General features: G+C 44.7%; 1 protein-coding gene across 2 annotated transcripts in view; it reads left to right on the forward strand.

Moving 5' to 3' along the window:
• INPP5A (inositol polyphosphate-5-phosphatase A) overlaps positions 1-18,163 on the forward strand; it is a 189,739-nt gene extending 171,576 nt beyond the window's left edge. The window contains exons 13-16 of one of the 2 annotated variants that reach the window (XM_066554797.1): positions 12,271-12,382; positions 16,539-16,607; positions 17,809-17,845; positions 17,995-18,163. In XM_066554797.1, coding sequence (XP_066410894.1) covers positions 12,271-12,382; positions 16,539-16,607; positions 17,809-17,845; positions 17,995-18,044 — 268 coding nt within the window. In that variant the 3' untranslated portion in view covers positions 18,045-18,163. Of the gene's footprint in view, positions 1-12,270; positions 12,383-16,538; positions 16,608-17,808; positions 17,897-17,994 lie in introns of both variants that reach the window. The other variant, XM_066554798.1, reaches the window with a different exon arrangement.

The following is an 18,163-nucleotide window of genomic DNA, read 5'->3' on the forward strand; positions in this document are numbered from 1 at the left end:
CTCTGTAAGCTCTGTCACTCACAGGCTGAAGAGTCTGGCCATGAGCAAACAGCCCAGTGCGAGGCTGCAAAGGGCTTCGTGGTAGTCAACAATCACTGCAAAAGGCAGGAGGTGTGAAAAAAAGAAGTAAAAACATTGTAGTGTGTCAATATACAGGTGGGCAATTGTTACCTTTATCACTGCTCTCCATTAATTATTATAATTATTCTTGTAGCTGTTGTATAACAAAGATAGGAGCTGACTTTAGCAAGAGTTCACACCCACATACAAGGTTTGCTCTCAGATAAGGCTGCATGCACAGCAATCTCATGTATTAATCATTCTCTTAAAGTGACCTATTTTTGTTTGTTGTTGAATTAGGCTGTCATGTAATTTACTGGTTGGACATATGTTTGTGTCTTAGATACCCTCTGTGTGATATTTGTCTCAAGCAGACCCTCTGCGCTGGCAGTGTCTTGGCTTTTGACGCCTCTGAGCAGGAGAGACAGGTTGAATCTCATTTACTCTCGGCACAGTGTTCCTCCTTTGGAATTCTCTCTAACTCTGGCTCATTGTTCTGCAAAAATCTTATTTAGTCTATAAAATATTTTTTCTCTACCTTGTATTTTGTCCCATGACCCTTCTCCGTTCTGGGAGGTTGCCCAACGACACATGTATTTTGTGGTCTGATTTGCACTGAGCCAGCCAGCTCTGCATGAAGCAATGCCCAGAGTGCTCCCTTGTTCCGTCTCTTCTGCAGAGACTATGCGGAGTAGAACCTCTGGGTGCCAATGCACAGAGCCCCAGTGTCACCCTTGGGTATAATATGGAAGGACAAGATGATGGTTTAGGTGTCAGCAGGCTGCTCTTCCTTTCCAGTGTTCTCACTGCCTCTCTGCATGTTCTCAGATGATACAGACTGCCTGCAGATGGGGCAGGACAGCACTCCTGAAGCAAATGGGATTCTCATTTCCTAGAACTTCTCCTCGGTAATGCTGCTGGTCCTGTTGTCTCACAAAAGGGGAGTTAGACACTCAGATGAAAAAGCCCTAAGTTATTTTTATGCTTGCATTATCAGTTACTTTTATAACACTTTTTTTTTTTTTTTTTTTTTGCCAACTAAGAAGTATTTTCTACTGAACAGAAATACTTCAGACTCACTCATGCACTGTAAAACTCCTTCCAGGTATTAGTGAGGTGTCTGAAATCATCCATGGATCTCTCAGCCCTCCAAAAAACAAATTCCCACCTGACATGATGCAGTTGTCTGGGTGCTTCCAGCATCTAAGGCTGAAGCACAGCAACAATTTCCCAGCTGGAAACAGAGAGACAGCTGTCATTTCCTCCAAAACAATTTGAATTTAATTATTTCAATGATTTTTCAGACAGATCTTGCCTCCATGTTTCCACTCACATTAAACCAGTGCCACTATCACCAATTCTCAATTTTCAAATCGAAACAGGGTGTTTCTTTAATTTGTGAGGAACTAGACAGCATTACCCAAAGTCTGGTTTAAGGAATTGTGGCAAAGGGGAAAAGAAAGGACCACAAATGAATTTAAAAAGTTTCAAAGAATTACTCTACACCATGTGTAAGGTAAGGACTACAGACCACACTGCCAGCAGAAAATAAAGTGTATTCAAAGAGCTTATGGTCCTTGCTGCCAGCCAGGCTGTCCCATCTGAATGTACTGCTGAAAAGCCCAGTAGTTTGGAGCTTGAATCCTGATCCATTTCTTCCCTCAGGTTCCCAGTTGTTTTTTTTTCAATATGAGGCTTTGTAAAATTTAGCCCCAGAGTAAGGTACTTTAGAGAAGTACAGGTAGGCATATTCCCAGAAAAGACATCAAGCTCAATCACAGTCATAGATAGTAACATCAGGCTCTTCTGGTACAACAAGTCAGCACTGGGTCCTTCCCAACAAGCCAACATTATTCATAATTCCATATATCCACTTGTAATAGTAGCAGTATTGCATACATTGCATGAGCTACAGCATTACTGTTATTAATGCAATAGAGTTCATCACTCAGTGTTCACTTGCTGAGGCACTGGTATTGCCAAATAATCAATTTTTGCCAGCTGGGCCTCCCCATGGCTCTGGGGCCAGAGCAGAGCACAGTGTGCCCCTTGCCATCAGCCGTGTGCCAGCCTCTGGTCCTGGGCAGGTCCTGGCACCGGAGCAAGTGCCAGCACGTGTCCTCCTGTCACCAGGGTGGTTTTCAGCAGCACTATGGACACCATAGTGCTGGGTCACTGTTCTTCACAGAAAGTGAAGGGTTGCACTGTGCTTTCTGGAAAAAAAAAAGGGCTCTGGGTTTATTTATATTTTAAACTGAAAAAGGTCCTGCAATGCTGGTGATACAGGAGTGCTCACTCTGAGGCATATTACAGACTAGTATTTTCTAAAGAAGACTGTTAAGCCAAAAAGCAATATGCCCAGCATAAATCTATTAAAAAGGTTCTGATAAAAATACCATGTCATTAACCCTCCTGTTTTGTGTTGTGCCCAGACTCAGGGCTCAAGTCTTGTTTACCCATCCTGCCCTTTGCTGCTGGTTTGCCCGGGTGACCCCCTGTCCCACTGTCACCTTTGACTCCAATTGTTGGTACTATCACCATGGTGTTAGCGTAGCCTGTGCAAGTAGCAGCTGTTTAACACATTGCTCCATAACTACGGTGTTTGCAGGGCTCTGTTTGCCCTCCTGATTTGGCTGAAGTGAGACACGTATCATGGCCAGTTGGCTCGCAGAGCATCACCGAGGCTTATTAGTGTTTTGGTACCTATGAAGCAGATAATCTAATTCAAACACCAGTGTGTCTTACAGCTTAGCTTAGATCTGCTGCCTAAGATGTGCATATGAAGATAAATTACATGGGGTCATTTGTTAGGAAGAGATCTGGGGAATCCAACTCTCCCTCTCAGGTTCAGGGAAATAAAAAGTGTTAATTCAATTTTGAGGAAGAAACACTCTGGTAGCTGACAAAAATTAGATGTCACCCTTTGATTCGTTGAATGGCATTTTGTTGAAATCACACTTATGTACCAGCTTACACTAGTGCTGACTGTAAATTAAAAATATCAAAATATTTTTGTTTACATATTTGGCCTTAAAACTTTCAGAACACCCAAAGGTTGTATTGGCAGTCCACGTTCACCGTCCTTTCTTCAGATAAAAGTATCTTAGACAATCTGAGAGCACATCAGAGCTGAAGGTAAATTGATCCAACATTTCTCAGAAAATATGAAAATAGTAAATAATTTCCTGATGAAGAGTGGTTGGGATTTTTCCCCTTTTGGAGTTAAAAGTGAGAAAAGGTTTAGTAAATGTGAGGATTCATACCTAAGTTCAAAAATATCTGAACCAAATAAAAATTGTCTCAGTTCTTCCCATAAAGAGCTCAGTTTTCATTGATGCTTTATAGTTCCATCCCATCTCAAATACTTTGTATTATAAAAAAATTGGTGATATAAAATGTGGGGATAGTTGACAGATGAGCGAGCACAAGGGGTTTTTGAACAGGAGGCATTTCCACTCCCTGAAACGTGATAAAGTTTGCTAAATGATCTGCATTTGAACCTAGATGTAGGCTGCAGTTGTTCAGAATGACCTTTACTGGAATAAAAAAGATTAAATAGCTGAATTTTCCCCACTGTTGCCTGGTGAGTCCTGCCACACTTCCCAGGGCAGCACCGGCAGCGTGGTCTGTAGAAGGCAGGGTCCCAGAGCAGCACCAGGTGTTCACAACACTGGATGTCCCAGCACTGGATGTCCCCAGCACTGGATGTCCCAGCACGGGGTGTCCCAGCACGGGGTGTCCCTGCACGGGGTGTCCCAGCACTGGATGTCCCAGCACTGGATGTCCCAGCACGGGATGTCCCAGCACGGGGTGTCCCAGCACTGGATGTCCCAGCACGGGGTGTCCCAGCACTGGATGTCCCAGCACGGGGTGTCCCAGCACGGGGTGTCCCAGCACTGGATGTCCCAGCACGGGGTGTCCCAGCACTGGATGTCCCCAGCACTGGATGTCCCTGCACGGGGTGTCCCAGCACTGGATGTCCCAGCACTGGATGTCCCAGCACTGGATGTCCCAGCACGGTGTGTCCCAGTACGGGGTGTCCCCAGCACTGGATGTCCCAGCACGGGGTGTCCCAGCACTGGATGTCCCAGTACGGGGTGTCCCAGCACTGGATGTCCCCAGCACTGGATGTCCCAGCACGGGGTGTCCCAGCACGGGGTGTCCCTGCACGGGGTGTCCCAGCACTGGATGTCCCAGCACTGGATGTCCCAGCACGGGATGTCCCAGCACGGGGTGTCCCAGCACTGGATGTCCCAGCACGGGATGTCCCAGCACGGGGTGTCCCAGCACGGGGTGTCCCTGCACGGGGTGTCCCAGCACGGGGTGTCCCCAGCACTGGATGTCCCAGCACGGGGTGTCCCAGCACTGGATGTCCCAGCACGGGGTGTCCCCAGCACGGGGTGTCCCAGCACGGGGTGTCCCAGCACTGGATGTCCCAGCACGGGGTGTCCCAGCACATCCCACGGTGGGCTCGGCGTGAGCCAGAGGACACTGCTTGTGGCAGCTACAGGTAGCAGCCCTCCAGAGGGAATGAATTGGTTCCTGTTCGAAAGTACATTTCACCCATCTCACTAACAGATTTTATCCATGCTTGCACATGAGAAGAGTTCATTAGGAGCATTTTTCCTAACTGGAAATGGCAGTTAAGGAGACATTTATATACACAGCATTGTTGGCTTGTGTTTTGAGTTAAGGCACTGCTGACAGGATGGTTTATGATGTCGGACAACTTTTCACCCTGCAGTAAGCATTTTTGTAAAGGTGTCTAATCATCTCTGACAATACCTGTCAACAGTAGTAGTGCTCTGATATTACTGACCCTCTTAATGGTTTATTTTCCCCAAACAATTGCCAAGTAGTTCTCATCCTTATTGACTGTGACAACAGTAGTTCATTGGACGGCCTGCTCCTTATTAACAGAGTAAGTTAGCAATTCATCAAAGTGTTTGGTTAAATTTCAACAGTATTGAACATTATATTAATGATGCTGCTGGAAGTTTTATTCAGAAAACCCACCTGACAGTAATCCTGATTAAATGAGTGCAACTGAAACAGAAGTTTGTGAAACAGGATGGAAAAGCAGCTAGAAGCTGCATCTTCAGAAGGAGTAAGTCCTAAACAAGTGGAGATAAATTGTGCAAGCTTTTCATGAGGATGCTCCAGAACTACCTGTCTGCATGTCCAGGGGCATGCAGAGTCAAAGTGTATTTTTTGTAATTCTGCTGGCTGGAATACACAGAGAACAACAGTCTCTTTTTGCTATTTATTACCCTGCTAACATGAGTGGCTAAGGTCCTAAATTCCTAGAACTTTGCCACTGTTTTAAATAGGGCATCAAATTTGTTCCACAGGGAATTCCCCATTCCCCCATTGTATTTTTAAATAGACGTGATATAGTGTGTGTAGAAAAGTGTGTAACTGTGCAGAATACTATGGAAATGTGTACATCCTTACCTTACCTCTAGCACCTGTATGTGTTAGCATTATATCTATCTCTCATTTATGTTTCAGTGGTACCTAGAGGCCTTTATCTGTTACGTCATCATTTTACATGAGCACTCCCTATTCATTCTCAAGATCACTGTTTTCTGTGTATTACACAAGGTAGATTGTGATTGAGGCAGAATTCTAATGAAAGGAAAAAATAATACATTCTTTCCTGTCTAATTATTGGGATAGGGAGAGCTGGTTTTCCCTTTTTCTCTGCCACAGTCATTGTCTTGGTAGTCAAGACTAATGATGGAAGCACAGAAGGATGGCACAATACTCCCCCAACGGCAGATTGATATTGGAATTTCAAACTTTTGATTATTTGGTATAGAGTCCTTGACTTTCTTTTTATCAGACCTGCAGTTGTTTTAATCAAATATGTAATTATTTCTACCATTCACAGATCAGAAGATCTGTTGACTAGAATTACTAAGCAAGTTTTCAGTTAAGAACTGATAGTTCCTTACGTGCCTGGAGTAAATGTGTTAAAAGAGGCTGGACATGTCAGCAAAACAAATCTAACTTATTGCCCTTGATCACAGACAGTCTTATTCCTAGTGTCTTTTGGAAGATGGGTATTACAAGAATAGTTCTGCTTTTTTGCATGTACACAACCTTAAATTAACAGTAATTTTTAAGAGATTATTTATGCCTAAAGGCAAAGAAGCAGTCAAGAAGTGGGATTGAGAGGAAGGAAAAGAGAAGGGAAACCATGAAGCCAGCTTAGAAAGAACAAAAAGTGAACAGTCAAGTAGAAGCGTGTATTGGCATACTCTTGTCTCTTGTTCCCCACTGCAGCAAGTGGAAGTATTTTCCAGTTTCCTGAGTGCCACCTGGGATGGGTTGGTGCTCTCAGCAGTGCCTGTGGGATGGGATGGGATGGGATGGTGCTCTCAGCAGTGCCTGTGGGATGGGATGGGATGGGATGGTGCTCTCAGCAGTGCCTGTGGGATGGGATGGGATGGGATGGGATGGGATGGGATGGGATGGGATGGGATGGTGCTCTCGGGCAGTGCCTGTGGGATGGGATGGGATGGGATGGTGCTCTCAGCAGTGCCTGTGGGATGGGATGGGATGGTGCTCTCGGGCAGTGCCTGTGGGATGGGATGGGATGGGATGGTGCTCTCGGGCAGTGCCTGTGGGATGGGATGGGATGGGTTGGTGCTCTCAGCAGTGCCTGTGGGATGGGATGGGATGGTGCTCTCAGCAGTGCCTGTGGGATGGGATGGGATGGGTTGGTGCTCTCAGCAGTGCCTGTGGGATGGGATGGGATGGGATGGGATGGGATGGTGCTCTCAGCAGTGCCTGTGGGATGGGATGGGATGGGATGGGATGGGATGGGATGGGATGGTGCTCTCGGGCAGTGCCTGTGGGATGGGATGGCATGGGATGGTGCTCTCAGCAGTGCCTGTGGGATGGGATGGGATGGGTTGGTGCTCTCAGCAGTGCCTGTGGGATGGGATGGCATGGGATGGTGCTCTCAGCAGTGCCTGTGGGATGGGATGGGATGGGTTGGGATGGGATGGGATGGGTTGGTGCTCTCAGCAGTGCCTGTGGGATGGGATGGGATGGGATGGGATGGGATGGGATGGGATGGGATGGGATGGGATGGGATGGGATGGGATGGGATGGGTTGGTGCTCTCAGCAGTGCCTGTGGGATGGGATGGGATGGGATGGGTTGGGATGGGATGGGTTGGTGCTCTCAGCAGTGCCTGTGGGATGGGATGGGATGGTGCTCTCAGCAGTGCCTGTGGGATGGGATGGGATGGTGCTCTCAGCAGTGCCTGTGGGATGGGATGGGATGGTTGGTGCTCTCAGCAGTGCCTGTGGGATGGGATGGGATGGTGCTCTCAGCAGTGCCTGTGGGATGGGATGGGATGGTTGGTGCTCTCAGCAGTGCCTGTGGGATGGGATGGGATGGTGCTCTCGGGCAGTGCCTGTGGGATGGGATGGGATGGGATGGTGCTCTCAGCAGTGCCTGTGGGATGGGATGGGATGGGATGGTGCTCTCAGCAGTGCCTGTGGGATGGGATGGGATGGGATGGGATGGGATGGGATGGGATGGGATGGGATGGTGCTCTCGGGCAGTGCCTGTGGGATGGGATGGGATGGGATGGTGCTCTCAGCAGTGCCTGTGGGATGGGATGGGATGGTGCTCTCGGGCAGTGCCTGTGGGATGGGATGGGATGGGATGGTGCTCTCGGGCAGTGCCTGTGGGATGGGATGGGATGGGTTGGTGCTCTCAGCAGTGCCTGTGGGATGGGATGGGATGGTGCTCTCAGCAGTGCCTGTGGGATGGGATGGGATGGGTTGGTGCTCTCAGCAGTGCCTGTGGGATGGGATGGGATGGGATGGGATGGGATGGTGCTCTCAGCAGTGCCTGTGGGATGGGATGGGATGGGATGGGATGGGATGGGATGGGATGGTGCTCTCGGGCAGTGCCTGTGGGATGGGATGGCATGGGATGGTGCTCTCAGCAGTGCCTGTGGGATGGGATGGGATGGGTTGGTGCTCTCAGCAGTGCCTGTGGGATGGGATGGCATGGGATGGTGCTCTCAGCAGTGCCTGTGGGATGGGATGGGATGGGTTGGGATGGGATGGGATGGGTTGGTGCTCTCAGCAGTGCCTGTGGGATGGGATGGGATGGGATGGGATGGGATGGGATGGGATGGGATGGGATGGTGCTCTCGGGCAGTGCCTGTGGGATGGGATGGGATGGGATGGTGCTCTCAGCAGTGCCTGTGGGATGGGATGGGATGGTGCTCTCGGGCAGTGCCTGTGGGATGGGATGGGATGGGATGGTGCTCTCGGGCAGTGCCTGTGGGATGGGATGGGATGGGTTGGTGCTCTCAGCAGTGCCTGTGGGATGGGATGGGATGGTGCTCTCAGCAGTGCCTGTGGGATGGGATGGGATGGGTTGGTGCTCTCAGCAGTGCCTGTGGGATGGGATGGGATGGGATGGGATGGGATGGTGCTCTCAGCAGTGCCTGTGGGATGGGATGGGATGGGATGGGATGGGATGGGATGGGATGGTGCTCTCGGGCAGTGCCTGTGGGATGGGATGGCATGGGATGGTGCTCTCAGCAGTGCCTGTGGGATGGGATGGGATGGGTTGGTGCTCTCAGCAGTGCCTGTGGGATGGGATGGCATGGGATGGTGCTCTCAGCAGTGCCTGTGGGATGGGATGGGATGGGTTGGGATGGGATGGGATGGGTTGGTGCTCTCAGCAGTGCCTGTGGGATGGGATGGGATGGGATGGGATGGGATGGGATGGGATGGGATGGGATGGGATGGGATGGGATGGGATGGGATGGGTTGGTGCTCTCAGCAGTGCCTGTGGGATGGGATGGGATGGGATGGGTTGGGATGGGATGGGTTGGTGCTCTCAGCAGTGCCTGTGGGATGGGATGGGATGGTGCTCTCAGCAGTGCCTGTGGGATGGGATGGGATGGTGCTCTCAGCAGTGCCTGTGGGATGGGATGGGATGGTTGGTGCTCTCAGCAGTGCCTGTGGGATGGGATGGGATGGTGCTCTCAGCAGTGCCTGTGGGATGGGATGGGATGGTTGGTGCTCTCAGCAGTGCCTGTGGGATGGGATGGGATGGTGCTCTCGGGCAGTGCCTGTGGGATGGGATGGGATGGGATGGTGCTCTCAGCAGTGCCTGTGGGATGGGATGGGATGGGTTGGTGCTCTCAGCAGTGCCTGTGGGATGGGATGGGATGGGTTGGTGCTCTCAGCAGTGCCTGTGGGATGGGATGGGATGGTGCTCTCAGCAGTGCCTGTGGGATGGGATGGGATGGGTTGGTGCTCTCAGCAGTGCCTGTGGGATGGGATGGGATGGGATGGGATGGGATGGGATGGGATGGGATGGGATGGGATGGGATGGGATGGTGCTCTCGGGCAGTGCCTGTGGGATGGGATGGGATGGTTGGTGCTCTCAGCAGTGCCTGTGGGATGGGATGGGATGGTGCTCTCAGCAGTGCCTGTGGGATGGGAGTCCTTGGGGACAGGACTCTTAAAAACACACCAAACAAGCAAAAGCTTCAGAGTTCACATGCAGATGATTCTGGAAGCAGTCACACTATTTTCATGCCACTCTTCACTTAGCTATGGAACAGGATGATGGCAACAACTTCTGAGGCGTATGGTATTTGAAAAGTTTTGTTCTGGAATAGTATACATTCAGCAGCATGTTTAACAAAATCTTCTTCAGTGACAGTTCTATTCCAGAAACCTCTAATAGAACTTCTATTTGCTAAAATCTATTTTAGATCAATGGCATATAATAAACTAAAATAGCCCTACAACCCCACAAGAAAAAGAATCCCTCATGGGAATTTTGATTCATATTTAGCTATGGCCACTATTTGAGCCCATCTACAAAAGAATTTTGCTTATTCCAAAGTGTTTGTGACCCCTCTAGAGCATGAAGGAGTGCTAATAGTTCTCCCAATTTTGGGGGCATCTTAGGATATTTTATTATGTTAGTGTCAGTATTTCACTGAGATTAGGACTTCCACATGGCAGAGTGGATGCAGGGAGGGAGCTTTATTCATTGGAGTGCAGTGAGACACAACACTCCATGCTTCTTGCTTCCTTTGAAGGATTCTTTCTCATAAAAGTAAGAGTTTGCCTCTCTTTATTATATTAAACTATTACCTACAGGCCATTTTGTCTGGACAATTTTGCAGCATTTATTTTCATCTCTGTCCCAGCCATTAGAAATCTGATTTGTCAAAGATACTTGTAAACTACAGTAACTTTTTGACTGGGTGATCAGTGTTAAGGACCTTGAAAAATTGGCAGAACTTTTCATCCTGTGAAAACATTAAGATACATAAAGCAAATTGATAAATACCATTTAATAGAATATAGGCTCTAGGATTTAATGCTTTAACACATAGCAGTAACAGATCATTCCAGGTATGGAACATCGTATTTCAAAAGCCATACAGTTAATGCTGTAAAAGGAAGGATTATAAGAAATGTGATTGATTCTTATACCTTTATGTCATAAAAAGTAGCTTCAGTTATGTGGGGTTCTGGAATAAGTAAAGTAAGAGATTATGAGAAGAAGTCAACCCTTAAGTTGCAGACAAAGAGCTTCTACTACCAATATAGTATTACATCATCAAAATATTTCACAGACACTCAGAAATAAGCTGTACTTCTGTATGTCAGTGAAGCAGCAAATTGAATTCTCATAATATGTTTTGAAAATGAGTCTTGTTAGGTTTGATGAGGTGGAAAACGTACTGAGATCACTGGTTTGTTCCAATACATTCAGTACACTTTTCTTGGATGTTTGCCATGGCTAATCTTTTTAATGGCAGTGTAGCTTGTAAACCCATTTGGTAGAGAGCTGTATGTCTCCGTTTCAGAGTATCACACCAAAACAGGATGGTAAATAAGTTTCTCTTCAAGCATGCAAACCCTATTTTTACAATACTAGAAATTTTATTTTAAGACACATATCAGAAAAACCTCAGTGTTTCCTTTATCAATTCAGTGAGGAGCAGAATAAAATGCAAATGTCATTTCAAATACTCTCACACATACATATGTAAATGTTTGGGGGTTTTAAGAGTTTTATCGAGGGCAGACTTCAGTTAATTCAGGCCCAGTATTCAAGAAGTTGAGCCTGTCACAAACCCTCTGGATTTCTCCAAAACCCCTTCTTAGCTACTCCCACATGCCATTTTGGAAATGTCTAAGAAAACAGTGGGCCTTACAGTGTCGTGAGCCATCATTGAATGCAAAGTTCTGTCTTAGTAAAATGATGAGAAGATTTGGATGAGACATGAAAAATTCTGGCCTCAGCTTATTGAGGTTGAGCCAGAGGTTGCCGTTCAGGTGCTTCAGATGATCTCAGCCCATGGGCTCACACTGGTATTTGCCTTTAGTTATACTCTGTAGATTAAAATAAACACTTTCTGTTGCCCTTTAAAGCTAAGTTAGGATGCACTGGCAATGTCATAGCATGTTTATGACGGCCCCAGAGTGTAACTACCATTTAATCTGCTTCTATTTGAGATGTCTTTACAAAATAATATACTTTTCCTTAACAGAGTTTCATAGGTATGGGATCTTATGTAGTCAGCATCGCTTTCTTTAAACCACATTCCTGATTCCTTGGTTCTGAAGAAATCTCCCGCAAATCCTGCTGTCTTGTCCTGTCTTCCTTTCTGTCACCCTTAAAGAATCCATACAGGAGAGGTTTGTGTACTGCTGCAGCGGTCCCAGCACTCTGAACTCTTGTTTTCTGTTAAAATATTCATGGAAACTCCCCTTGAGAGAATCCTGGGAAGAAATCACATAAGATGAACTTTTTTTCCCCTAGGTTTCATTTTTCAACTTCTGCATGTACATTTTCCATAGTCTCTTCTCTAATTTCAGGTTGTTGTTGAACTGATTTTTTGTACTTCACACAGATAAACAGTTTGCTGCCTTTAAACACTCTCACAAAAGCACAAGGTAGGAGGTGAGAGTTTTTAAACTGTGTATGTCTTAAGTTCTTAACCATACAGTAGAGTTGTAGATCTGAGAAGAGATGTAGAAAAAGAGCACATGAAAAGGAAAGAGGGAGGAGAAAAAAAAAAGTGTCTGGAAGAGCTGCTTTTTAACAGTGACATTTTGTAAGTAATATGGCCCTTTGAGCCAGAGGTTTCAGACTGCTTTGCCAAGAGTCACTGATGGTTGTGGATGGGATTTGTTTGCAGTTATCCCTACAGCGAGGACTCTAGCCAGGGAAGGCAGTACATGAACACGAGATGTCCAGCCTGGTGCGACAGAATCCTGATGTCCCACTCAGCCAAGGAGCTCATTCTGAAAGTAAGTACAGACCTGCAGCCCCCTGATGCCTCCACACTGCATTATCTGCACCAAAGGCAGGTATGGCTGGAAGACTCTGCCCTTGAGTTTGCCAAACTGGAGACAGCACACCATGGTAGTAAATGGAGGGGTGTGCCTCCAGTGCTTTGCACCCAACAAGGGGGATTTGTCCCCATAAACCTGCTGACAGTGACTAAAAGATGAGCTTTCACAAGCACTTCTTTAGGTATCTGAGCTGCCAATGATGACTGACTGTCTTCTGTCCTGTGCCTCTTCTGTGCAAGGATGCACAGCGCTGGGAAACTGACTGCTTGCTTTAAAGAGAGTAACAGAAAATAAAAAAGCCCCTATAAAAACCCTATGAAAAGTCTCCATTAGTCCCCCAGCCCAGTCCACCCTACAGTGACATAAGCAGCAATATTGCCCCTACCAAGGATTCAGCAGGGATGCAAACAGGAGCAGGTACAAGTGGCTACTGGCTGAGGAGTCACACAATTGAGAGAAAGCCTGTACTGCAACAGCTGCAGGCACCTGACTTACCAGAGTGGTAGATTTCCTAAGGTACTCCCAGGAATATGTCAAATCCTACGTAGGCCACATCTATCGCTGTCCCCTGAATGAGGATGGTCTCCAGCAGGTAGGCTCCCAACTTTGGTACACCAGCTAGGTGCCTAAATTTAGACATTCCATTGAGGCTTTAGAGATAAGCTTGTGCAATTATTTTAGAACATACAATTCCTCTTGGGATTTAGTGTTTGTAGATAGGGTTAGGGTTGGTTGGTGATGTTCTGTCCAAGGTTAAATGATCTAAATATGGTTCAGGAGCCTTGCAGTTTTCTTTCCTGTCATTTGCTCTCTCCTTCTTGTTCCACTCTGCCCTCCTTGTTTTCTTGGGAGCGCTGGACTAGGTCAGCTGGTTACCTGTGCCAGCTTCCACTGCCCCTGTCCCTGTGTGTGTGCTCCTGGCTGACGCTGGTTGCCAGCTGCTCTAGAGGGCCAGGACCAGGAAATGGGGATGTGGTAGGAGATCTCTGCCACTTCTCTCTGTTCTGAGCTGGCCAGCTGGCAGCGGCCATGGGTGGCTGCATAAATGGGTGTGCTGCAGTGAGGGCGTCTTGGCTGACCAGACCGGATGACTCTAACAGACTTACTGAACCTAAAATTGCCAAAAGTCATGTGTCTGTCTGTGTGCACCTATATAATTAATGCAGTTTAGTGGGAGTGAATTACAGAAAATAATCTTCTAAGTAAATCAATGTTCTATAGCTTCTTAGCTTTTTTTTCCCAGTTTAAATTAATTACACCCTTGAAACTTGCTCTCCTGAAGTTTATAACCTTCTTTTTCTCTCTCATTGGGGTTATTTATCTCGTGATTAGACTGTTTGCTTTGCAGTATATAACTCACTGAAAGGCTGGGAACGTGTTTTCCACAGCTGCTCGAATTCCAAGTCAATGCACTTCCTCACATGTTTTCATGTGTAAAAAGTGTCTGCGTGACATCATGAAATTTCACCCAAAATTTTAGACAATGCATGTACTGCAGTATTCAGTAAAAAAATGTGAAGCCTAAGGGCAATACAGGCTTTATAGTCAAATAGTAATGTCAAAATCAGTGTTATTTATTTTCATTACACAAAAATGTCATGTGAAAAAGTGAGACTTTACCCAAAATGTTACCGATAGTGCTTGGCGACCATGAAATTCCTAAAGAACAAAGGATTAAAACCATGAAAAGAGTGGCCAATGAGGAAGGATTTTTTTTTTAAGCTATGAATAAGGAGATAAATGTGTACACAAAAGCTTGAAGAGTGTAAACAGTACAGAGGGAAAGGAATTCTTTCTGATTATCTAGAGGGCTATAACTTGGATATAATGGGAGAAAATTCAACAAGGGAAAGCAAAGTTACAGAGCTGACGAAGTTTGTAACTGTGAGGTCAGTTACAATTTCCAGTCTCCGTGTAACAGAAACTTCATCAGTTGGATCCTTCAAAGCTCACCTTTAAAAGTGCACACAGCTCTGTCTCTGGAGCTTTGCATTTGCAAATTGTGGTCGGGCAGTTTGGGACTTCTCCTGAAGCTCATATGCAAAGTGATGGGTGCTGCTGAGGCCACACTGGGCTTTGACTCAGTGAATCTGTAACCAACATAGGAGTTTGCTTATCCAGCCCAAAGCCAAACCAGCATTCTGGCCCATAAAACCTAGTGAAATAGCTACTAGAAAATAATGCCAAACTGATAGAGGAAAGGGCAAAACCACAGGTTTCTGTGGTTCTACACAAGAAGCAGTGTTGGCCTTGACTGAGAATTTACTCCACTGCAGAGACCTATTCCTTAAAGCTTTAAAAGGAACTCTGTAGAAAGTAAAAGCAAATTTTAATTAACTGATTAACAAATCCTTAAAATAAAAATGTATATGAACTTTTAAAGAATTTTTTCAATCATGACTATCTATTGAATATTCTTATTCGGCTAATTATTTTGCTGTATTACCTTTTCTTATAGGCAATTAAAGAGTTTATTTTTCTGCCTAGGCAATTCTGTATTTTATTTTAAACAAAAATTGTAGCTAATCTGCATTTAAATCCTGGGTAAAGAAAGGATAGGGTGCACAAATTGCCACTGTACAGTGTGTTCAGCTACACAGTAGGCATTACAGATTGTACTGACATGGGGCTGTAAACAGCTTTCATGCAACATCATCTATCATGCCATGGTCGGTTACCTCACCATCATGTTATTTTATGCTTCCTGAGCCCTAAACCACCAAAGGTTGCCCACTGCTCAGGAGCTGCGCTGATGCCTGATCGCATGAAGTAATGAATGCTCAGCCAAGTGTATATTGTTTCTGCTTGTGCACTGCTGTAATTTGTTTATCTGTCTAAAGATTATGCAGTTGAAAATCCACAATTTTATGCTGCCTTTGTAAATTATCAAGTCGCTTTTGATGAATGTATCTCCACTTCCGATGCTGGTGGCATTATGATCTTGAAATATTGGAAAGTGCTCATGCATACAATGCAGAAGGTTATGTTTTTATATTTTTGGCAGACAGCCGTGCTGTAAAGTAAATCTGACCTTAAGCTTCCTTACTGCATTAAAGATAATTCAGTTTTAACTTTATAGTCCTAAATGCTACTGTTTATATAAAGTTATTGCCCAGTCAAACTTGACTGATTACAGATGAAAAAGTCTTGGCTCTTTCCTACAAAATAAATTAGTATCGCGAACTAGTTTAAAGCACATCTACAGTTGCATTAGAGACTGGAGAGTGTGCAGATTACAGATTTAATTAGCTTATAGAAATTGTTTAGCACAATAAGAAATCATTTTGTATGGCAATGTATTTGTATTTATTCCTGAAGTACGGTGCTAAAGAATCAAAATAGCTCCTCCAAATCACGTTTATTGCAAACAGCAGAAAGATGAGTACATTTTATTATTCATTAAGATAAAAATGCTAAAGAAGTCAGTGTATAAGGGTAAAGTTCAACATGGAACAAAATGAAAGCAATTCATAATGGAGACCGGAGGAATGTCATCCGTCATTTGCTGCTTTTCTTAAAATCCCTGAGTGCTTTTTTTCAGATGAAGAAATTTTTCTCAGAGAAATGGCTAAAGATTATGCTCATAACCTGAAAATAATCATTCATCTCTCTGAACATTTAAAATCCCCTATATGATGAAATCAAATGCTGTTATAAGGCAACATGGATTGCTTTTAATTCAAAGAACATTTGTCTCACCTAATTCAATAAAAATTGTGTTGTTCTTAAAAAAGGACTGGCCAAATGTGCTTGCTGCATTTTGCAGCAGAAGCCTGGAATGCAACTACAACGAGTCACTCATTTCACTTAGTGCAGCGTTAGCCACGAATATTTCCCTAGGTCCCATCAGCAGGGAAGAGGCATAGAGATCTCAGGGGGTTTTTATGCAGGCAAAATGCACAAATTACTGCAAGCAGTACTGGGCATAAAAGTTCATTTTACACATTCTTTCTCTGGAGAAGCCAAGCCAAGATGTGTTAATATCACCTCATTCCGAAATTGGTTTCACCTATTTGCACAATATTTCCAGTGTTCCTTTCTGTGTGTGTAATCTGGAGAATTCTTGGACTGACTAGTGTTTTGTTGTTTTTTTGTTTTTTCTTTAAACTAGTCAGAAAATGATGAGAAGATAGTAATATATGACCACATTGGGCCAAATGTCTGCATGGGGGATCACAAGGTAATTAAATTAAACATTTTAGTCTTTTATCTTCTATTTTTTTCATTAGGAATGAGAATGTATGCACTAGGTTCTACTAATTGTAAGTCAGCTACGTCTCTGTCCTATTTTTAAGTAATACCTTGAAAATGTTTCAAAGTTGAATTCAGCTGCAGTCAGTCTGTCTATCAGTCTGTCTATCAGAATGGCTGCTTGTATGAAATCAACAGGATGGGTGCTAGAATGAAAGCAGGATACGATGCAAGCGAAGAGGAGCAGCCATCTGTACACTTAAAGCTCTTCTAGCAGAACACAAGTGATTTCATGGGGTTATCAACGATGCTTTCAAAGCATAGCTTCAACTAGGTTGATGCATAGGTGCTTAATAGTAAAAGAATATATTGGCAGTTCCATATTCAAACAACAAGTGATAAAAAGAATATAGAAAAAAGATAAAGAATTATAAATAAATAAATACCAGTTGTTTAAATTAGTAAAATACCTGAATTCTGTGGTCTTCTTTGCTGAAGATACCAGATGGAAACCTAAGTTTGAAATACAATAAAACAGAGTATTTACTTTCTCTGAAAAAAGCCAATTGAGGAGTAGGAGGTAACCTCTGAAAGCCTATCTAAAACCAGCACTGAGGCTCTTGAATGATAATTCAGAGGGATAGGGGGTAATTGTATGTGTGGATGGATGTGTACTTGCAAATCTGAACTCACAAATGCATACCCCTATTTAATTCCATGGTCAGAGTTCTTGTGAGACAGAGAATTGTTTTCTAAGGAAAAATGCACTTAGGGCATTTGGTCCAGAATCATCCAAGGTTTTAAAACAGAGCAGCTTACTAATTTATCCAGTAAACAAAAAGCTCTGGGTCAGCCAGTTCAGAAACAGCAGTTTTTGCTTCCTTCATCACGAAAGTGGTGCAGCACTGTTACAAAAGGGAGTTGTGTATGGGACCTGAACCTCTTCTCACAGAAATCTGTGGAAAGTTTTCCTTTAGGTTTCAGTGGGAGCAGAAATCTGTGAGGAGATTATGTTGTTCCTTTATGCATTTTGTAATTAGATTAATTCAAAAACTTGTTGCAATATTTTGTTTCCAGTCATAGAGATTTTTTTGTTGTATTTACTACTGACTGTAAAGAAAAAAAAAAAAAAAAAACAAAACACATATGTTTCAAACATGTAACTTCTATTTTTCCCTAACTTGCTGCAGCCTGTGTTCCTGTCCTTTCGAATAGCTGCTGGGGCAGGTAAACCTATTGCAAATGTGCACAAGTGTTGTGTCGTGCAGTGATGTGGTGGTAAATATCATCTTTTTTCTTTACGTTTCTATTACATTTTCTACATCATTTCCCCTGTGTTTATCTTTCTTTTTAAAAAAATGCCAATTCTGCAACAGGAAAAAGATGCCTACGAAGTGAGAAGATTTTCCGTGAAACCACACTGTAGCCAGGAGGGAAGGCAGCACACTGAAATCTGTAATCCTAACAGCTGTATTGATAAATCCAGTCCTGAGTGCCACATTTTTAGACTGCTGATCGTACACTATGCTTCAGCATCTGGACTCT

Source organism: Molothrus aeneus, chromosome 8 (assembly GCF_037042795.1).
Source record: "Molothrus aeneus isolate 106 chromosome 8, BPBGC_Maene_1.0, whole genome shotgun sequence".
In the NCBI taxonomy this organism is placed as follows: Eukaryota; Metazoa; Chordata; class Aves; order Passeriformes; family Icteridae; genus Molothrus; species Molothrus aeneus.